Source organism: Amblyomma americanum, chromosome 6, assembly GCF_052857255.1.
Source record: "Amblyomma americanum isolate KBUSLIRL-KWMA chromosome 6, ASM5285725v1, whole genome shotgun sequence".
NCBI lineage: Eukaryota > Metazoa > Arthropoda > Arachnida > Ixodida > Ixodidae > Amblyomma > Amblyomma americanum.
Window position 1 is genome coordinate 60,543,559 of NC_135502.1, and position 23,951 is coordinate 60,567,509.

Consider the following 23,951-nt stretch of genomic DNA (forward strand, 5'->3'; position numbering starts at 1 on the left):
TGGGCATTTCACACCGGAAAGCCGAGCATCAGGCCACCAGAGGAAGACCTGCATACTGGAAAACCAGTGATTATCCGGAAGCACAGGGGTAGGACCCCGGGATTCCAGCATACGAGGACGGTACGTTGACAGAACAGACGAAAACAGCTACAAAATGAAATGTACCAAAACCAAAGCCTCTTTAAGAAGTTTTGTCAAATCGTCGCCTGTTTCTTAAGACATGATAGACTATGAGGCTGAACGCAGCGGAAGACTACCGATAAGTCTGGGCGAGCTGGGGCTCCTCAGTGCACGAGCTTTTCAGGCTTTGCCGGTATCGAAACACAGCCGTCGCGGCCAGGAATCAGACCCGTTGCTTCATGCTCAGCGGTGCAATTGCATTGCACCTGAGTCCTCCGCTATGTTTAGCTGGCCCCAGCTTCCAATTTTAACAATAGCCGCCGCGGTGGCTCAGTGGTTGCGGTTCTCGGCTGCCGACACGAAAGACGGCGGTGCCGTCCTGGCCGCGCCAGTCGCATTTCGATGGAGGCAAAACGCCAGAGTTCCGAGTACTGTGCGATGTCAGTGGACGTTAAAGGACCCCATGTGGTCGAAATTATCTGGAGTCGACGTAACTGTGAATGGCGAAAATAACGTGAAGAGACCCAAGACATTTGTTTAGGCGATTCGAGAGATCTTGTTTAACGGAAAGTATTCAAGGGACAGTGCTGACACGTAGCAACCCGTACCAGTGCGCAAAGTGCGACAGCTACTGACAGCAAATAAAGTACAAAAAGTGTCGTCTTCGCCAGCGGGGGTTGGAGCCACTTCCAGAAGTGAAATATGACAGCACAAAGTACGCATACAAGCGCGGATCATGGCAACGAGAGGAGCCGTCTTCGCTGCAAGGGAAAGGAAACTAGACAAGCAACGCAGAAAGAAAAAAAATCGTCCAGCCCGAATGTATTTTTGATAAGGCCGACCCAGACAGGGCAAGCAGAGTTGTAAGAGAAAAGCGATTTACGTCTGCACCGCGCACTACCACTCATGCTCCTTGTAGGCGTATATGCACTCTTGGGAGCGCAGAGAGCTCTTGACCACCGCGGCGCACGCTGTTCTAGAGGGGAAACAAAATGAAAGTTTGGCGCAGAGCTCAGGCCGCGTTATTTCAGCGAGCATATTCCGCAGCCAATACGGTTCGCGATGCGGACGTTGCGCTGATGCGCAGGCGCAAGTGTTGGTGACCCGTACCGCAGTGCTGGCATATCTTCGCAAGTAGAATCTTTACCGAGCTTTCGAGATTTCTAGCTACAAAGATTTTGGCTCGGCAACGAGCGGTCGCATAAACTTTTTGGTGAAATTTGCCTGCCCCTTTAAGTTTAGCTATTTTCTTGCATTGTGTGACTGCAAAAATTTCTTTACTTTCGCATTGTGTTGTATTTTACTGTATTAACATTGTTATTCTCTTTACTTTGTATTTCAACTGTCCCCCCTCCCCCCCCCCCCTTATGTAATCCCCGAAAAGAGCCTTTAAGGGTACAATAAATGAACGAATGAATGAATTTCTCAGAGCTACCCTTAACTGAAGAAAGCACATTGCTTAGGCGCACAGGTTTCGAAGCAGGCTGAGAGGAGCTGCACTGCACAAGCTAATATTTAAATAAGCACTGAACGTTCTCTAAGAAACCCACAAGTGAAGCTTAATTTGAATGTTTAAAATGGCCGCGAAGATACAAAACAGCTCTTCTATATTTTCTTTTTTATTGTTCCTTCATAATAGAGGGTCACTGACACCCTTGAGACCGTTTTTGAACCTGATCTTTCGCGCGCTAATTCGCAAATAATATAAATGGGGGCGCTAAGCAGGCATATATGCTCCAATTAAATGCGCTGTGCGAATTTTACTGATAGGTGCACTTCAGTAGACGCTGGATGTTCTGTACAATTTTACATCATACATTCTCTTCTACGGGTATTGCTTGAAAAGTGGTCTCGAGGATTCGTAGTAGGGCAGCGAGAGATCAACTCCAACCCCGAGTCGAAGATCACAGAAAATGTGCTTGAGTGAACTGTCAGTGGTTTGTTGGAGATTCGAATATCGAAAGTTTACCGAAAGTTTACCCGGCCACAATATTAGAACATGGCTGTCAGTACCGCTCTACCTTGCTCGCTACGCTACGAATGTTGACCGTTTTTCCTGCAGGCTGTAACAATAGAGGAGGTTCTCTCCGAAATAACGCAGACTGAAACTAGGGCAAATTATGCACCATTGGGAAACCAATTCATGCAACTCTCTGTTCCGAAAAGTATGAGAACGAAAGAGGACACGTAACGCCTAGACACCGTGCGTACGAATCTTATATCAATTAAAAAGTGATTCTGGTGACGTACGGATCAAAATGAGAGAAATCCCCTAGTGGAGAGCCATCTTTGTCAGCTTGAGCCTCACAGCTTGGACCAATTCAAGCGTAATTTATCTGTTCTATCTCCAGCGCTACCTTCTCATCGACTGCGAAGTTTATTAAGGTAGCAGTCAAAAATCCGAACTCAGATGACGACCATAACGAAGGGATCATTAGCCCCATCGGCATTAGCGCAATGCCAGATGCAGACAGGAAATGACAGGATTAGCCGTTTTGTGTCCTCTCTGCGTCTGCCATTTCGCTACTAATAATTAATTAAGGGTGCTACTTTGAAGTAGAATATATTATTAATCCCATATTTCAAGCTTGTTTAGTTTTCCGCTGCCGAAGTAAGAACAGAAGAAAAAAGGCTGTCGCTTCAGTGCTTGTGAAAGAAGCCTGCTATTATCGGTGACTTGCTTGTGTTGGTGAACCATAGGACCGCCCCTGATTGCACGCCATGAATGCTCTGCTTGTTGCTCTGCTAAACTCACATCATGATCATTTTAACCACTCATTTTATAAGCAGAGTCTACTACTGTTACTTTACTTATCACTACTGTAAAAACAATGTTCTAAAAACAATGTTCTACAAACAAAACTTGGTCAGCTGCAGAGTTTCATGCCGAAAAGAGGAAAATACACCGTTAGCACGCTGATATCAAATAAAATTGGATGCATAATTTTTCATTACAAAATGGTGCACAGTAGCTCTATCATGTAAAGCATATCATAAGTTAGCGAGGATGGCGCTGCTCTTTTGTGCGGATAAGACACTCTCGCATTTTCCTCAATTTCTGTTTAGTTGAATTTGGTTATTTAGAAAAAAAGTCATAATAAATTAACCTTTGTTAGGAAGCCTTTATGCACTTAATCATCTCGTCGCAATCGCCCTCTGGGCAGCGGTTTTTCCCGAAAAGTGAACAAGGTCAGGCGGTACGCTTTATTGAGCGACGGTGACACTATTTCGTCGAAATCCTAAACGCCCAGATTGCCCATCAGACCTGCTGAAGCACCGATGGATACTCTGAAAAGCCTTTGTCTTAAATTAATTCGCTGTAATGTAGGCCCTTTTGTGCCTAGCAGCACAAACCAAATGGCGACCCTGATAACTAGTTGCACGGTTCCCAGTTCAAAACGAACGAAAGAAGGAAAACAATTAAAAACCTACGAAAAAATTGGAGGGCGCTTAAGGTTCGTCTTTAAGAGTGTGAAGCGACAGCGTGTCGCAGCGTTGCCGAGGAGTACACGGAACGCCATCGCCCATTCGGCGCGACACGTGGCCCGTTGAACAATTTAAGGAAAGGACACCTGTCCCACATATCTCGGCGGACACCCGAACAGGGTCGTAAGGGAAGGAAAATGAAATGAACAATTTCTTTTAAGGAAAGGAAATGACGCCTGTCTCACATTTCTTGCTGGACGCCCGGATCGCACCATAGGGGAAGGAAAAATCGATTTAGATCAATCAATCAATCAATCAATCAATCAATCAATCAATCAATCAATCAATCAATCAAACAAACAATCCTGAATGCTGTCGCGTTAAAATTCCTTCCCTTACGGCGCGGTTCAGGTGTCCACCGAGATGCGCCATTTTTCGCTCACGGCCAAAGGCGTCGACGCCAACGACACCGGCTTTTCTGCGACACGAGCTCCTTAACGCGGTCGCGTTAAAACGAACCATTTAAATCAGCAGTCAGGAGACCTATGAGAAAGAGGCTGTGTTCGCTAGCTTAGTGATCAGCCGCAATCTAGAGGGGTTGATTCCGCGCTACAACCGTGACTTGCAGGTTGAAGGGAATATGCAGTATTTGAACAAAGCGATCTTGACTTCAGTATACAATGGTAATTTGATGCATTTTTGCGTTTATTGCATACTTGGCTCTCAGACTGGTTTAGCGCAGTTTCTTTCTCTTTTGTCTCATGATCATTAAAATCAGCTGTGAGTTCTCCGCAGGGTATATTCGACTCGAATGCCGCCGAATGCAATTTGTGTTGGTAACTTTTCGGAATAAATGTGCGCTAAACGACGCTTCTTTGTTTTGCGCATTTTCTCCTGAAGTGTAAAAGAACTATTCAACAGCAGCGCTGGGCCCCCGCTTAGTATTATCAGCATCCTCCCGGCGCAATCTTAGCCTCCTCATGGCACGAATGACATTTAAACGCCGTCTGCGCGCAAAGCGGGACGCACTCGACACACAACACCGGCCGACTTGGCGTGTGCTCGTGACGGAAACAGTGGCCGCCAACGAGGCAACAGTAGGTTTGAAAGGCAAGCAAGAAAAATAACGAGAAAGAGTGTAGAAAGGAGAGGAGGTTGGGGTGGGGGGGCTTCCCTTCCCTCTTACCTGATGATGTGCGAGTCAGCCGAGGCTACCAGGAGCGCCACCGGCGGCAGCAGCAGCAGCAGCGACAGCGCTGGCAGCAGCAGCGGTAGCGGCCGCATGACGCCGCCGCCGAGGGGGTGGTCGGACGCAGCCGTCACAGCATGCCGGCCGAGCTGGCCTGCGTCCAGGGGATAGGAGGGGAGGCCTCTGTCACTCTGTGTCATCCCAGGGGGACGAGGACAAGGCCTCGGCTCAGACCTCGCTCCCTGGCCACTCTCGGAATGGCCGCAGCCTGCATCCGCGTTCCCTGCAGCCCATCGAGGGCACCTCGAACGGTTTACGAACGGCAACGAACGAATCGCGGTAATTCGTTTGTACGCCGGCAGCTACGCTCGATGCGAGCTGGCTCGTATTTTAGAGTTTTCGAGCGGTGGAGGCCGAACCAAAGGGAGCAAAAGTTGTAGGCAGCTGCTCAGTTTCAGGGGTAATGTTTGCACGCGGATGTAGAACTTGTGCACGCAAACCGGAAAGGCTGTAGGGCAGTGCATCTTGTGAACTCTGCCAGCTGCTGTTAAATTTCACTTCGTTGCCTAGCGCTACTCGAGAGCTATAGGCGAGCGTGAGCAGTACATGCTGCCGGGTTAGTTAACAAGAATAAATGTTTGCGCGAAAAAACGACAAAAATGAATCGCGCTGGATGAGTGGATCCGTAGATTCCGCGCTCTCTGATTGTGGGGTGAGTAGCTGTAGAAGCTTAGACAGCTTAAGCTCAAAGGCATGGAGGTGCACCCGGAACTGACTCGTGTATATGTTAAATTGTGTATATGTTTACTGCGACGTAGGATTTTTCAAGGGTGACATTGCCGCTTTATTGTGATTCGGCGGCTCACGGCAGTAATGTATGACGCTATATATGAATTTTGCCTTTACACGTTCACGATTACAGATTTTCGCGAGATTAATTCATCCTTGTAGTGCGTTGCGGAACTGTAACGGTATCGTAATGACAACCAGTGATGGGGCGCAGTGGCGAAGTTATAGGCACGGCGATCTCCTCTCAAAGCACCTGTCTACCGACTATTCGCTCGAGCGTGTACATACATGTTTGGTCGGTGCGCCCTCAAAATCAGGGTTCTGTTATGCAATAACAAATACCAGCCGCCAACACACTTCAGCTGACATGATCCGAAAGCTCTTGAGAATCGCGTTTAGCAGCCGAGGTACGTTTTGCCCCGAGAGGTGTCACTGTCGGAGAGTGCGTCGTCACTATACGTGGCTCAAGCTTATGTGATGATGGCTATCCATGATGCCATCACAATCATCATGTCAGTGAACCACATAACAGCGATGCGTTTCCGGTTGTAGTCATCAACAGCTAATTAGGTTCATCTCGGGCTCGCATCACCTCTTGATGGGACATAAGCAAGCCATCACACGGCGCAGAAAAGCTTTTTACCTGCAATCCACACGAAGCGGCAAGCGCTGTGGTGCGTTGCTTAACTCAAATGGTGTGAATGGCTGACACGTTGTCCTCCGCATTTAGACATAACCAAAACCCCGTACCCAAGCCATAAATTACACCGCCTCTCGAGCACTGCTATTCAGGAGGAGCAGGCAGTCACGAGTCGCGCCAGGAACACAAGCGCAGACAGGAATAAAGGCTGGCGCGAAGCCAGATGCCAGCGTCACCGATTCGCGACGTCACTTCTCGTAGCCTTGCGCCGTTTCCTTGCTCGCGTGGCAAACAACCGCAAAAAGCCGGGAATGCCGTCAGTCAATTCTCTACCGACCACCGACCAACAAATTCCTCAAATTGCGCAAAGTAGAACGATGATTTCGGTTGGATACTGCAACAAGATACAAATGATCTCACAAGTAAATAAAACATGATTAGGACACCAAATATCGCTGAGTGACTTTGTGAAATTATGCAGACCTACTCCGCTCGCATGTGAACGTTTAATTGCAGCAGTTTTGTACCTATCTACTAGGCACGTTCCAAAGTTTCAAATACTCCAGATGCTGCAGAGCCCATACATCACGTGGACATGTTCCGTTTACTATTATGCGACTATTCGACACATTGACAGAGCCCGACAGAGCGATGCTAGAACGGTGCGTACTATATATTTCAACTGACACGACACGTCCATCGTAGTGCTCAGAGGAACGGGTATAGGCTTCCTGTGCCGATGCGTTCCGCAGTGGCAGCAGCGACACAGCGCAGGCTAGTCAGAGGACGAGTCATTTTCGAGCGCCATGCAATGGCTGTGTGCAGATGGCAGAAACCGCATTGCCGAGATACATATACATGTATCTGCAATCTGGATTTGCGGGTGGTATACTCGTACCATGCATCCTGTGCGTATGAGGCAAGGCACGCTTCCGTCGCGTTTCTGGAATTTTCTTTCTGTCGCACCCACATCGATCGTGACGGAAAGAAAACTACTATCAGGTTATTGAACAGATATTTTGGGAGTAAATACGGGCGTTAATCACAAGAAAACATTTGTTTTTAGAAATAAAAGTGGTCAGTATGATGCGCTGGGTGCAATGATTTTCCTACACACCCTCTTGTTACTCTGAAAACACCCCCTTAATTCGTAGCGATTTTTTTTTGATGCTGAGAAGTTTTGTCTTTTTTCTCATGAGTGTTGGAGTCATAAGCGTGTCTAGCACTACGAAGCACAGCCACGACACAATGTGTCGCTAGAAACACGTGAAAAACGCCAACCTCCTAGAAATTTAGACGTCCCCTCCCCCCTAATTTTTACTCCTGGGGAAAGCTCTGGTTGTATGGATTATTGTGGCGACAAAATAGAGCTTGTTGCGATATTTAATGCCACTGTGCTGCTTTTCCGCTGTGCTATTTTGTAGCTATGTCGTCTTTTGAGTGCTCTTTTGGCTGCTGCCTTTTCGTGCCGCGCTGTTTGTAAAATTACTTCGAATGACATTGCCTCTGACTGCTAGAGCCCGTTAATATTTCACGATTTTCTTAGAGGCTCTCACAAACACATTCTGTGACCAGTTATGAGCAAAGAAATCCATGTACCACTGGTCGATCTTTGTGTTAGAACGTCGACTTGTCTGTATGAACTTTTAAGGCACTAAGCACGCAGTTGCATGCATAGCAAACTCGCCGCTTTTTTTTTTCAAAGTGTGCTAATGCTAGCATTGGTATTTTTGTTTACAAGAAGTTAACGTTCTTCACATCGTGACTGGATGTTTCTGGTTAGCTAGCGGGTGCACTAAACTACTTCCTCAAACTGTGAGCTGCACAGAACATGCTTCGACATAGGAAGGCAGACAGTTTTTGTCACCCATAATAGTAAATTGTATTCTTGGCTTCTATCGTCACGTGCATTTCTGAAAAAAAAAACGCCTGTGATTTAAAAATTTTAAAAATCCCCGAATTTTGAACACCCGCGTAAAAAGTTAACAGCTGGTGATTCGCGTTGCTAAACAAAATATCTCACTTTCTTGAGCCCCGCGTAGACTGTAAAAGCGAAAAGTTTTTTAAAATAAAAATAGCGGCATCTGAAAGGCGCGCTAAAGCCAACAGACACTGCTGCGCGGTCCGGCTGCTCTTTCCGGTTGAACAGAGGTGCGTGTTCAAAGAAAAAAATACAGAGACTGATCAATGAGAAGGCCTAGAGTGATGGGACATGAGGAAGCAATCACTGAGACTAATGCTTGCTGGCCCCTCTTCTACTCCTAGCCATCTTACGCAAAGCACCACTTGGGTAGCGGGATAGTCTGTGGTTTTACGAACTCGTCAGTATGGAAATTGCCATTTGCGGCCCAACGGGCAAGTATTCAAATTTTGTAGCCAGTGGAACTTGGCTGCAGCGAAAAGAAGGATACGTGGAAAATGAAGCTGTGACGCTCTGTGCACAGCATGGAACACAACTCGTTCGTATTAACGAGCATACGCGTAGAACAACATTTCAAATAGGGCTGATTGCATTAGTCGGATCCCTGCTCGCCTTACTTATAGCGTGGACTTACAGAAGACACATGAAATGCATAGCAGAGAACGCCACGCCATATTTTTATTTGCGCTTGCAAAGTCCCATGTCAAAGTTAACGCTTACTACACTTAGTTAACAGATCCCGGTATTGCGAAGCTTAACTCACGTCGGCTTGTGCTGAATCAGGCTGTTGTGATGCAAGTGTGTAAAAAAAAATTACACGTACTTGTTTCTTTCGTGTTTCGTAGCAATATTCTGAGAGGATTTGTGAAAAGCTAGACAGTTCGCGATATTTTCGAAGTTCTTGTATCCTATTTATTTTTATAAGGAGCGCTGATGACAATACTATCACTGTTGGTGTTTGTTCAGCTGAAAAACGCATTTCTTGCCGAGGAATTTTATTTCAAAATCCCCCCCTCCTTCCCGGTACGAACTTGTGAGGTTCATACCGAAAAGGACACCGTGATACTGTGACCACAGAGTTTCTTATTATTAACTAGAGGGAAAGCTGGCGCCTCGCTTATGGGAGTTCGCATGGAGCTTCCTCGAGACCACTTCAGCCACCATTGGTGCTCTAAGCATTATGGGACGGAGAGCTACTGATTGCAGAACCACAACTTTTGGTCGAAAAATAACGCAAAAATAAACGTTGTTCGATACTCAGGAATGCCCTAACATTCAATATCCTGTCTATAAGTTGCAACAAATGAGCATAAGAGCATGAAAATGTGAAAATGTAAAGTTTTCAAAAGAAAAAATATTGAAAAAGACGTTGTCGCTTAAACACTTTAAGAGTTTTCTAATGGCACTTCGAAAAACAGAAATCTTTTATTGGCGCCGTATGCTGTTGCGTTTTCGCTACTATGGATTTCGCGCACTACGTTTGCGCCAAAGTCCGCGCGGGGCGCACCATGGACGGAATGGGAAATCTTAGTAACGACACTCTGTGTTTCCGAAAAAATCCGACTGTCCCGCACCAAGTAGCTCACCGGCCCGTGATGCATTCAGCGCCAATGCTGGTTGAGGTGCAGCGCTGCCAGCTTTTCCTCTAGTTAATAGTGAGAAACTCAATGACTGTAACGAAGCGAATGGTGGGGCTGCCTAGCCTCAGGGATGCGTGATTAAAATTGCCTTGACGCACCACAGTCTGCTTGCAAAACTAGCCGGGGTTGGTGATGCATTATTTCATGCTTGTTACTTTCACATATGGGATAGCGCACAACACAGGTTCTTTTAGATTATGAATGGCAGTTTACCAATATCCTCCAAGAGAAAAGTGTACAGCAGCTGTATCTTGCCGGTACTCACCTACGGGCAGAAACGTGGAGGCTAACGAAAAGAGTTCAGCTCAAGTTAAGGACAACACAGCAAGCTATGGATATAAAAGTGATAGGTGTAACGTTAAGAGACCGGAAGCGGGCAGAGTGGGTGAAGGAACAGAGGCGGGTCAGTGACATCCTAGTCTAAATCAAGAGGAAGAAATGGGCTTGGGCAGGGCATGTCATGCGAAGGCAAGATAACCGATGGCCGTTAAGGACAACGGAGTGTATTCCACGAGAAGGCAAGCGTAGTAGGGGATTGCAGAAAGTTAGGTGGGCGGATGAGATTGAGAAATTTGCAGCGATATGGTGGCCGCAGCTGGCGCAGGAGAGGGTTAATTGGAGAGACATGAGAGAGGCCTTTGCCCTGCAGTGAGCGTAGTCAGGCTGATGATGATGATGACTTTATGAAGCTTAGAAAATTTCCGTGTAAAGTTAAAGTAGTGTCTTTATAAAGATAACGTGGCAATTAATCCACACAGGCCAAGTTCCAATTTGCCGTCAGTGTCCCCTCAAAGCTCCTCCGGCTATTTCGTGGTACTAGTGCCTGCTACGTTCTGCTGAATCGCCTCTACTACGACATTATGAACGCTAAGATTATGTACACCCAATTTTCTCTGCAGCACAAGTTTAATGAACCCGTAATATTTTTTTCTCATAACTTGGCAAAATCTTCAAAAGATTTGAATGAGCCAACCGTGTTGGTTTAGAGCATATTGATCCGCCACTGTAGGCTAAACACAACGAGGTCCTGGTGACTTCTACCATCGAGAAGCTTTTTTCAAAATCTAGAAATTCGTTTTTCCCATTTAATTCACAGTGATACACTGTAGAGTGTTTATGCATCGCTAACTAGTGGAAAAAGGAATAAAGCTACACGAAAACGCGCCATCCGATGTCACACAAAAACATTGCCAGTCAGGGAAATCAGCAGATTTCTGCCAGTCAGCGAATTCCTTTCGAACTCAAGCCGCTCTCGCTAAAAAAGCTTATTTGTTCAAAAATTTTATTTATTCGCTCCTTTGTTAACAATCGCTGTGCAGCACGCTAAATAAAAATCTACGTAGAAGAAAACTGTCTACCACAGGTGAGAGGCGAATAAAGATGTTTCAATTAGCCAAATGCGTACTGCCATCAATGTAAGGTCCTACGATTACACTTACTCTTTAATGCGTTTCCTGCATCCACATCTTGTGCCCGACTCTAGGAGGTGCGCTTGTAAGCGTGGTTTTGATAGTGAGGAACTCCACCCTTTTTTCGCTTTTATACAGTGGCTCGTGCTATTCAGAAGCAGCACATTCGTAGAAAAGGAAAATCGTTCGTTAGCTTCATTGCACGGAAGTACAGTTCGCGCCGTGCTGTCTTATCGATGCTGGCAGGCAGGATTTTTTTTTGTTTACTGGGTCGATGAACGCGTCGCGTTTGCTGCGCAAGGAACTGCAATCGCAAATGCTGGCGCGTCAGCTTCGTGCTTCGGCCTCGTTCATTATTTAAAGCGCGTAGCCCCGAAAGCAATCGCTTTAAGAGGGAGCTTTGGCTTGGGCCCCAACTCCAGTTTTCCTATTCGAATACGCGGGGAAGACAAATATTCTCATTTGATGGTCGATGTACCCAGTCGGACGATACGTGTTGAATTTAAGAGATGAGCTCAAACTGTAATGACTGACGGAAGCGAAAACTCTAGTTCTCTTCAACATATCAAACTATATTGCACTGAAGATCGCATGATTTCTAAATATTTTTCCTATAAGAATAGCTGCGTGAAAGTAAGTCGATAAATTACACGTCTTAATCAATATTAATAAACGAGTTTTGTACTTTGAAATATGTTGCGTATGAAGTAAGTACGTCGGTTACATCAGTTCTAAAAACGTCTTTTTTCGAAAAAAAAAAAGGTGGAGAATAACACCCTAATTGAAAGGTCAGTTGCGTCCAGTTTGAGCGCCGTTACAGGTGTGGCTTAAAAAAAAATTGATATCAGCTTTTATTACTGTGGTACTGAAGTAAAAAAATAAAATGGGGAATCTTGTAATAAAAAAAACAGATTTGTGGACTATATAAATACACCTCTTAACATATTTACTAGATATTAGCCTGGTTATTTGAGTGTAGTTATTTTTCTAACTTCATATCAGCTTCGGATGCAAAATGTTATTGCACTGTTGCCTTGAATTGAAATAGGAGCTTTCTTCCTTATTCTTTACTTAAAGCTTCCTTTTAAACCTCGCCCGAACGTGGAGACTGGGGTTTAACGTCCGAAGCTGCATATGAGTTTTAAGGGAGGACTACACATTCATAGATCGGTGGGACTCCCCATACCACTTATGGCGCAGAGGTTGAGGGGTTAAGCGATGCGACACTGGCCCGGCAGGTGGCTGTTCAAAACAAAGCCGTAGGTGGTGCTTCTGAGACTTCAGATGCTCTTCCGAAGCAACCTCTCGCGAGCATTCATTAATTTAACTGCAACGTGCCATGGTGGGCAGGTTGGGATGACGTCACAGGGTTCGCACCACGTCACGCGAGGCGGGTGATGTCGGTCGCCATTTCCGCCTGCACAAAGCCTTCCAATGCTAACACATTAATCAACTTATTAGTGTTGCTCAAACTGTGAAGGAAGAAATGGTATCGCTATGAAGCTTTGTTTAAAAAAAAAAAGGCTTAACAAACCAGGGGGAGACGGGTATGCAGGCCAGCATAAACGCCAGACTTTATCGCTAACAGGCGGCGCATTCACGTGCTGATCTCGCAAGACATGTTGAGAATGTGATTTTTTCATAGACATACTAAAAAATTCTGGCTATCAGTATGAGTAACCGTATATACGGATATGTGACGAGTGGTTTCCGCTCATTGCGTGAAATATAGTGCGAAGGCCCTCTGGCTTGTCATAGCCCTCTGGTACACTCACCTGGACATCGATTAGCTCAATAAACAAGAAAGCACCCGAGCCCCAGTACCGTGACAACAGCGACACGGGCTGAGCTCTTTACCATCGCCTTCTCGTGATGCGAAGGGAACAAGGTTTACATGATACTATAATATAACGTATACATTACGGCAAAATGCGGAACTACGCGTAAGTGTATAATTTCTGGTGTACACGACGTACCATACTTTCCGGCACACATCTGTTGTATACAGCATTTATGAGGGTTTATGTCTGGGCGTGTGTCCTGTGTAAACGCAGCCATTCTTTTCTGTAATGATGCCAGTGTTTGCAACGCGTCGTCGCCACAATATGACACTAACTAGTATTTCGCTGTCCGCGCAGGCCGATAACGTAAACAAGTCGTAGTATACCAGCTTTATAGCCTTATCTGCCCGTATGCGGAAGCGAGATAAAGCAATATTGCGGCTTCACCTAACCTAATAGAGCTCTTTTTTTATCTTCTGCTACTTTTAACGACGGAAAGTTTTAGCACATGCTAGACCGAACTAATCTTGTATTACTAGTGAGTTACTTACGCCGCCGTAATGCATGCAGACCATCTACTTCGCGTTTAATCTCGTTCGGTGACCGCTAGCTGACGCCGCTTAAATCACGAGCGGTGCCATGCATGAACAACTTTAGGGCGGATGTAGTTGGTAAAGATATAATTGTGTGCGTATTTATTCATATGTGGCCAATTGGCGAAAAATAAAGCTACGAATCTCACACTTATGCAAGAGATGCTTTAACGAAGCTAATAAAAGAGGTTATTTACTTGACATTCTTTCTTTTTCAATTGCCGACATCACGTGAGTGAGCGAAGAAGTTTTCACGTAATAAGAAATATTTTTATTAGCTACTGTAGCCCAAATTGAGAATTTTCTTCTACATGGAAGCTTTGTTTTTCAGGACACATTTTTTAACGCAATAATTCGTAGAGGCTAACGACGAGTGTATGAAGCTCATTACGTACAACAGTTTGCGACATAGCACTTATATCTTCACCCGGTATATCTGGCGCAAAGCTTACAGCACATAAGTGACAGTGCTTTAATTGACCTATATGTTGTTTCAAATTTTATTTAGTTTAATGCGCTATGCGACTTTGTGAACGTAAAGAAAAAAATTATTTTCTGAATTAGTAGCTGACGTTGACCTAAATTTCAAATGTTCTAAGTATGTTCTTGAGCTCAACTTCCTAAGAGACGTCTATTAGAGATAATGTGATGTAAACATGCATGCTGGATCTTATGACGTTATTATTACTGTCTACGTGATTTCTACTGGTCAGTGTTTGCTACGTACGGATATCTAGAATATAAAGTGTGAGTGCCAGCATAAACCTTGAAGTGCTTTTTTAGATTCAGCATATGTAGTGAGTTCTATTCTTAGCGTTATGCTGAGTGCTGATAGAAATCGCTTGAAGGGCTATCGACTTCCATGACCAACTAAGCAATTATGGCTGTGGCAGCTAAAGCACAAATGCGCACAAAAATAAAATGAAAATCGAATCAGTTCGTTCTCATTATACTGGTTGCTGACAATAAGGAATACTGTATTATTGCATATTATAAGCTAAGCACTTAGATATGCAAAGAAACGGCGTGGTGAAGAACGCATGACGATAGCTAAATCGTTCGCTGCTTTCGCAATTCGTCACAGTTCCTTTCTCAGTTTTCTGGCGCTGGCACCTTCCTCGGTGTTACCCGTTAGGCTTAGCACAATACAGCCAAAGCATACTATCATCGGTTAACCCTGCGTCAATGCGCTTTTCGAAGATGTGCTCGCCATTGAGGTGTACTTTTTAAAATTTCTAGTAATGCGAAGTTTGCATTTTCCATGAAAACTAAGCGGCGAAGAGCGACAAAAAGTTTAGAAAAGGAGCAAAAAAGAAGACAAAATAAACTAACGGTGTTGTTTCAGAGACATCGCATGATATGGCCGGTGTCACAGGCCTTTTTTGTGAGTCAGCTGCGGGAAAAATAGTCCGCGCAAAGTATCCCGTCGGCACGAACGCCGCCTGCGCCTGTCCGAGAGGGATCGATGGTGGACCGCCTTTTATGCGGCAGACGCTTTTACACCCGACGCGCTTCTTGCCATTGCTCCCCGATGCCCATTAGGGCAACGGCGAATGACCGGTGATGAAACATCGGCACAAACAGTCGCGGGGCTTTATCACTCTCTCTTACTCTGGGCGTATCAAAACATACTACGAAATGATTTCGGCAGAAGCTCACGCAAAGCTCTTGCGCCCATAAAAACAAACAGAAAACCTGCGTGACGGCGCTGCGTCTACTGTAAACGCGTCGCTCAGTGTGTGAATGTCTTCTTCGCGTGGACTTTTTCCTCACGCAGGCCTGTCTTATCTGTCACGGTGGCTGAGCAGCTGCCCTTACAAAAAATTTATTTAGACTATCTACTGACAGTCCACAGACTTCTTTTTGTAAGGTCTATAGACTCTCTATAGGCATTGCCTGGAGAACAGTACATAGGCAATACAAATCATATAGACAGTCTATACACAATCTATAGATTTACGGGCACACACTTTTAGCAGATTTTTTCGATAGACAGTCCACAGACTATGAATAGACAAAAAGAAATAACTATAGGAAGGCAATAGAGTCTATATGAAGTCTATAAATTGGAAGGCAATAGAGTCTATGTGAAGTCTATACACTGTCTATAGACCATCTTCGTAAACGTGGGGCATTCGGTTGCTGAGCTCAAGGGGTCGTGATCGAACCACTATCACGGCGGCCGCATTTAAATAGTGGGGCGGTGTGAAAATTCCCGTGCGCTGTTCGATGTCGGTGAGAGTTTAAATGACCCCAGGTGTACTCAAATAATGCACACCTTCCAACACGGTGTCTCTGGTAGCCCATGTGTCGATTAGGGACGCTAAACCTCCGCATACCAGAGAGCATCGCTGTGTTCGCGCAGATGTTCCAGAACCCTGCCTCTAGAATGCGCTGCAGAGACTAACTACCGTCCAGACTGACGCGGTCATGTAGTTCGAAATAAAAGCTGCGGTGCTCAGATCCTGAACGACACAGTTGGCGAAGGCTGGGCCACTCGCTGAAACACGAGCTTCGGTTCGTGTAGCGGCGCAGCTGCAGTCTACGGCGCGCCAATTCCGCCGCTAATTGTTTCAGTGCTTCGTCCTCGAGATCAGAGCAACGGCTCGGTTTCGCCTGCAGGGAAGCCCCCTTTTTTTCCTCCTTGCTCTGCGTTCGGTGTGTAAACAAATTAACCAAGGTAATTAGATTAGCGCCGTCGCTCTTGTCTCGCTAACAGCGAACAACGGAGCCGATCGAGAACGACGTATTCTCTCTTTGCCCCGAAAAGCATGTAGCCGGCGCGCAGAGCGACAGCTGTCGTGTGATAGCTCTGGAATGACTGCTGAGGGTTTCTTCCGCCAGCTAATTGCGCGTTTGGAAAGAATGAAACAACCCGCACTGATCATCATCATCAAGTTTGCGCATTGCGATTGCGTAATGCACGCCGTCATTTGTCGGCCATTTCGTGATTAAGGTCGAATAAACCGGATGATAAGCAGCTTCATGAGGGAACGGAAATGATGCGCGTAGGGTGTGATCGGAGGTCATGATAGCCGCCTGCCTTCGAAAGGACACTGAGGAAGAAATGAAGCTGGCCTGTACAGATAGATTATCGCGTTCAAATAACAAACAGGCCACTCTGTTCGAAAACATAGCTTTTATAAGCTAGAAAACATTGAAAAATGAAATACGCGTGTCGTCACTATCGGCCGATTTTGCAACTAAACTGCGATGTGTCAAAAATGGTTTTGAGCACGGATCCCGGAAGCTAGACTACACTGAAATTCAGTTCAAAACGGTGATCACAGAGTCCTTTCTGGTTAGGATGTCATGAAATAACTGAGTGGCGAGAAAATATGTAATGCAATCTTCTCAACAATAAAGCTGTCTTTTCGTGGCGGACAAACGTCAACATACCCAAAAAGATGCATAGAACAAAATCTGCATGGTACAAAGTATAAAATCTGCATAGTGTTGCATTCCAGCATTGATTACTACATCTGTACTAGCGAGAAGCGAAGCCTATTTTTTTTTTTCAAAATATTTTTCATACGGACGAATAGAAGACATATGCGTCTTGCGGGGCAGGCAAGAGGCGCTCGTACAGGAATAGCAACAAAGTGGACCTTGTCCGCAATTCCCTTTCATATCGCAGCTGTATGTACTGTTTTCTGTGCTCTTCAAATATAATCTAGAGACAGTTTTAATCCTACATGCTTAACCTGCATTTCGCAGATTTTAAGACGAGTGCCCATTGAATGGGAATTCAAGGTTGTGAAACTCATCATTGCCAATAATGCTTTGGCTATTCTCGCATTGGTTTAAATTTTATGAAGGCGTCAATGTTTCATAATGAGACAGTTTAGGCCCGCATGCCATCAGCGCATTATTATAAATATTTAAGTCTTGTTACAACTGAACTTCGCTGATCTTGATACCGGCGTCCTTATACCTCTGTTACACTGGATCCACTAAGCCAACAGATTATATTCAAATTAATACACACTTTAATAGAGAAACTTAGTGCCTGCACCGAGATATCTGTGCAGTTGCTACCAAAGCATAATTGAAATATGCAGCAGCAAAAGCATCGTTTATGTTGAAGAAGATATTAGCTGCTGAACCCCGGGTAATAAACTACTTCAACTACTTCATAAATAAACTAATATACTAATAAACTAATAACCTACCTACTAAATAATAAACTACTTCATAGGACTTAGAAAACAAGCGCCTACCTACTCTTGTTCGCCCGCATCACCACCTAACGGCTAGTTTAAACTAGCGCAATATGCTACAAGTATTGTGCTTTAAGCGCTGTCTGTCGTCCCACGACTACACCGAGAGGTCACGCGCCGCCACCAGATAACGTGTCAAAATTTTCGCTTGGAACAATGGTTGTCCCAGAAGGACGTGGCCCCGTTTCTGACAAGTCTGCCTTGTTTGCGGAATCGTCTAAAAAATGCCATAAGTGAAAAAAACTTAAGGCTAACCACTCTGAATACTAGGCGCTATCCAGCCTCATCAAACCCAAACGGCCATCAAGATTCTTCAGTCGCTTTATGGCTTTTCCTTAGCCACGGGGAAGGAGTATAAAATGACCATAAAGATAACGAGGAATGATCCTGTTCAACGCTGCAAAAAGGGACAGCATCCTGTCCTGGACAGCGTCACATGGACTGCCGACGTGGCGCTTGGCGACCAATGTGGAGACAAAAGAGATATATCGATACTAGAACGGCATCCTCTCAGAATCGTGCGACGCCAGCAGGAAACCTTTCGAGGCACAGTGGTAGCGAGTACAGTGACGGACTGTACGACCCCACAAAAATAGAGCAACGCCGGTGGCCTGGGGGGCATCGCGCGAGGAGCTCAATTCCTGGCCACCTACGTGGCGTGGTCCCAATACTGCGCTTCCCGCTGCTGTGTTGACCCTCGGCGCCGAGTGTCAACACAGAGACGCCTCAATTACCCCCGCGCCGGGCGTCCAACGAACGCCGTTTCCGGGCCGCAGGCGCTCTCCTCTGGCGACCGCCGGGGCTTGACGGAGAAACGGTACCTTTGGAGCACGGAAGAAGGCTCCTGGAAGCCCGGAATGAACTTCCCACGCGAAGCTGAACAATAGAGACAGTGTGATGTGTGCGCGCCAGCGGGTCCCGGATTTGCAATTACACTCTTCGTTGGAGACGGCTGAAAGCACTACAAGGTTTAATCCTATGGAGCTAGCTGTGTCCCCACGTCCACGGCTGCTTTAAAGACAGTTCCTTTCCGCACGGACTAACTGCTTGCCCTTAGCACTGATTGGCTCAGCGAGTCCCATTTTATCTGTTTCTGGCTTGCAATGCGCGTGGTGTTTTGACCAATACTTAGCGTTCGTTTCTGAATTCCATTTTACTTTGAGGCTGCTCATTATTTAGTAGCAGAAGCGACAACGTATAGATAAATGTTACAAAATGGAATGGGGTAAAAATGGTATTTAGAAGCTTTCCATTTTAAAGAGGTGGTGCACGTTAGGGAACTTAGCTAAGCAGTCAAAAGTGATCTGGAGCCCTTAACTTCATCCTGTCTGATAGCCCACGGTACTGCTGTGAACCGTGAAAATTCATTAACCATGGAAGTTTTTAAGGATGTCATCAGAGTTGTAGCATTGCCTGTGAGCATAGTTTTACATTTTCGTGGCGTCAGCAGTATAACTTTCTTGCGGCGAAGAAGCCGCGGTCTGTGTGTCCGAGTGAAGCGTCCACCTCCTCGCGCCCTTATTGGACACTCGGGGGACTCGTATCCTGTGTCGCTTCGGGAAGTTAAACCCCATAAACCAAACCAAACCTAATTTATGTATCCGGTTATTTACTTTTAAGCGGGCATGTTGTGGAGTGAGTGCTGCATTATCATCCCCGACTAAAGCATTTTGAAATCTGGCAGGAACGACGTTTTCTTTTTCTCTCCTCATTAGGGAGACAAAATTAGGGAGACGAACAGTGTACTTACAAGAAAGAAGAAAAGACGAAAGACAAATTGAGGAAGCTCTGAGCTTTAATATCCGCGGGGACAGCAGTAACTCCCCCTCGCATAAAATAGGGAAGGGCGGCGGTCCGCGGCGGTGGCAGACACGCTGGGCTGACCTGTATTCCCAACCTTGACACGTCGCCGACGTGCTTCGCTACGCTTGGGTGAGCTTCCAGAGGCGCCGCGGACTCTTTTACGTTTCCCTATTTTTGACGCAGCGTATGGAAACCGGGAAATCGATGAACTTTTACGAGTCACCTTCCGCAGCGTCGCAGGAATAAACTGGCGATTAATAATCGTTATTATGTTCAACTTTCGTCGGGGCTCCCGAGTTTTCGTGATGATTTCAACGAATGCCCTAACGTTCAGTCAAAATTAGGTTTTAAGTGAAAAACGCGTTTTTAGAAAACGGGGTAAACATGACTGTGTAATAAAGCAAAACAGAAACAGAAAAGCAGGAAGGTTAACGAGGCTTATTTCCGGGTGGCTGTCCTGTCTGCACTGGAGAAAAGGAATGAAAGGAGGATAGATAGAGAATAGAAATGGGGCGAAGGACAAATAAAGCGCCCATATTAGTAGAGTGCACCGAAGATTGTAACTGAGTTTCAAAAGTTCCAAAATAAAAATAATGAAAAGCAAAGTTACACCGCTAGAGCCTTCTGTTTTAACAAATATGATCTAGAAGAACCGTGAGACAATTCTTGCTTAGCGTGGGCGGGTATTTTGATGGCACACGCCACAAATAAAGAGGAGGGGAGGGGCACATCTTGCTCATTGATTCTTCATGTCTGAAATCTCACACTGCGTCATCCAAGAGAGCGGCGTTTGATTTGGTTTTACGACGTTTAGCATCGCAAAGCGAGTGAGACTATATGAGGGACGCAGTAGCGGAGGGCCCCGAATAATTTCGACCACCTGGGGTTCTTTAACGTGCGCTCACATCGCACAATACACAAAGCGCTAGCATTTCGTCTCCATTATAACCCGACCACCACAGCCGTGATCGAACCCGCGCCTTTCAGGTCAGCAACTATGCACCATATCTACTGAGCCACTGCGGCGGCAGAGCAGCGTTTGCTTTGTCACCAATTGTCATGCGTTTTTAGAAAATTATTGGAATGATGGACTTTTTTTCTGCTTGCAAGTATCTCCTTCTTCAGTTTTATTTTTTTTTAATCGACAATATATCAGAGAGCCAAAAGCGTTATTTAGTCATCAGTGCCAAGAGAACATTGATCTTGAACGAGCACTTTCTTCTAATTGCCTTTCATTCAGTATATAAATACGTGCCGTACTGGGCCAAAAATTTCTTAGAGTTTTTTTGTGGTCAGTGCATTAATTTTTTTCCACTCGCATTCATGCTTCGATGGTTTTCATCTAATACCGACACGCCGCGTTGTGTTTTTACGTTCGAACCCCACATTACAAACGTTCTTTTCTGACGAGTTGCAGTGCCTATGGTGCCTAGTCCGAACTGTATGCGCTATCGTCATGAACATAATTCAAAGAGCTTCCTGCGGGCTTCTTGCGCTTAGTTTCTGTTCTCTGCAGAAAAAAATGCATCTGAGTTCCTCGCACCTCTCAGTTTCAGAGGACGAGTTTTTCTTCGTTTCAGAAACTGATTTGAGATTGTTTTGTAAGTGGCTATGAACATTAGAAATGTAACCACCAGAGGGTATTAAAAATGTAATTAGAATATATTATCTGCCGCCGCGGTGGCTGAGAAGTTATGGCACTTGGCTGCTGACCCGAAAGACACTGCTCGATCCCGACCGCGGTGGTGGAATTTCTTCGAAGGCGAAATTCTAGAGGCCCGGGTTCTGCGCGATGTCAGTGCACGTTAAAGAACCCCAGGGGGTCGAAATTTCCGAATGCCTTCTTTACGGCGTTCCTCATAACCTGAGTCGCTTTGGGACGTTAAACCCCACGAAAAAAACAACAACATTATATTATCTAATTTTCGAGATAATTGTCGTGATCTGAAATAAGTGACGTCATCAGCTGAGGCAATATGTTCCTGTAAACATTTTCTTTTTATTTCAACCACGCTGTCGTTAGGAATCCTCGAAAGCAGTGACTGAAAATCCCTGTGTTTAGTTACTTTTACATCTCCCACTGATAAGCAAGGCTAGCAGTAATAAGCGAGTAATCACTCGCTAGCATCAACCCAATCGTAACCATACGGCTACAAAACAAAGCTATACAGCTTCCATAGAAACTTCGTAGTTGAAGGAGAGTTCGTACTGGTCCAGGATTCGAACTCGGGACCACCGCCGCACCGGGGCAGTCTCGCTACCAACTGAGTAAACCGGGGCGGCTAGTGATAAGTAGTCTGCACGAATTGTTTGTTTGAATATGTGCATTCATCGGCAAAAGAGTTTGATCTTGAGATATCCATACATCGATAACCTGGCTGACGCACTTATACACAAGAGCTCTGCCTGAATGCAAAACCGGATACCGTACAACAAGCAGTAACGACCACAAAAAAAATTGCCCTTCCGTTGCAAGATGAGAAAAAGAAAATAAGAGAACAACAGAACGAGTAACGCAAACTTCACTTCTTTCTTTTTTCCCAGCTGTCATTTCGTCACATCCGTCGATCGTTGCCTAAACAAACAGAGTTCGTTGACACAAGCAGGCAGTTGGGCAAGCAGCGAAACGTAGGGAGTGTTTCAGCTGCAGGGTATTCGAAGTGTTTTTCAAAGTTACGTAACACTATAGAAGAGTAAAATAAAATTCAAATGTTAAGTCACACCACAAAACATTCTCACAGCTTTACTGTAAAGGCGTAAATCGGTGCTTTGGAATGCTGGCGGCTTAATGCCGCGAAGATGCGGTAGCCATCCTCATTGTTTGCGTTCGCGTCGCATAAAGGCAGCGACAGGCGAGGCGCCTCGCGTTGCTCATACATTGTGATATAAAGCGGTGAACTCGGTCCTCTGACGAGGTGTAGCGAGACAAAGAAAGGAGATGACCGTGCCCTTTTGCTACGGCAGACATCCCCTTGCATAATTCAACACCAGCGTGTCGTCGCTGGGACAACAGTTCAACGAAGGTGGACAGATGCGGGATACCAACACCTACTAAAGAAACGTGTAAAATAAAAAATCCCGCATAAACACGCCCGCAGTTCAGGTCTGACCCGTAGTCGTACCTTGCGCTTGCTTTGCACGGCTGGACAAAAGCTAAGGTGGTTCATGAGAGAAATTGATAACTAAAATCTATGGCTACAAATATTTCTTACTCTACAGCTACAAATGCATGTTTATGAGCGTAGACGCCCGCAGCATGCTCGAGGCTACAGGTTATTGCTAACATTAGCTCTGGATCTTATTTTATCTATATTTTTCAACTCTCAGCCGAGGTTGCTTTTTATAATGAGAAAGTTTGGTAGGAACGCAAAAGATGAGGTGATGCGTTCACTAAAAGTTCAAAAAATATATCGGGGAACTGTTGCTTCTATTTTTAGGCGACAACTTTGTTGCTAATATTGCCATGCCTGATTTATTTTATTCTGACTATGTTATATTCTTACGGATTGGATTCTGATTTTATGAATACAGAATCATGATAACTGCCCAAACTCACAAATCACAAGCGCTCGAAACGTACGCTCAACAATATTTATAGACAGACTGCTCCAGAGGTAATAAAAGACTTAAGAACTTTGAAGTCACTAAACAATAAAAAGCAGGTTTACCACAGCCTTCGAGTAGCCAATATGGGAGACACCGACCAATCTAAAAATACCTTGTAACATATTCTCGCTATGCTTTCCAAACACTTGCGCATCACAACAGGCAACGACATCAAATTTATCAATGTTTTTGTACTCTAAATTAGAGATGTTATAGTGTTCACTGTATACTTGTATAGGTTTAGTTGTGGTTATTGAATTTTGTTTAACGTGGGCAATGAAATTATTTCTTTTTTTGAATTCACTTTCATCCAGATGCAGCAGTTGTGGTCAGGATCCAACCCAGAAACATAATTCTGTTGCAGAAGAACTAACGACACGTTAATTTGTATGGAACGCAAAAAGGTGTACTAAGCGCACTGTACAGTTGCAATCTTGTAGAGTACTTGCAATTTTTTTTAATATCGGTAGTGCTCTGCTTACCACGGTCTTCAGTCTGGCAGCTAGCCATAAGCAGCTCTTTGGAGCTTTCTCTCTGTTGTCATACTTGTGACAATTAAGAGGCCAACAAAAATGACCAAAAAGTAATTATGCTTCGAATGTAATATTTTAAGACAAAATCAAGTATATTGAAAACCATTCTGCACAGAAAACATGTAATAGGAATGAAACGTGGCTTACAAAAATGAAAATATGTCGCTTACAGAAAGTTTTTTTCTGGTAGCTTATTGCATGCAATGCCCGTGGGACAATGTTGAGCTTTAAGCTGAAGACTCTTCTCGTCAAACATAACTTCCATTGCAGTCAAGTTTTCT

General features: G+C 45.1%; 1 protein-coding gene across 1 annotated transcript in view; it reads right to left on the bottom strand.

Moving 5' to 3' along the window:
* The window catches only part of pHCl-1 (pH-sensitive chloride channel 1), a 64,801-nt gene that overhangs the window by 36,171 nt on the left and 4,679 nt on the right, over positions 1-23,951 (bottom strand). Inside the window, exon 2 of the mRNA XM_077627127.1 lies at positions 4,733-4,889. Within this exon, the coding sequence (XP_077483253.1) occupies positions 4,733-4,830 (98 nt within the window). The 5' untranslated portion in view covers positions 4,831-4,889. The remainder of the gene's footprint in view (positions 1-4,732; positions 4,890-23,951) is intronic.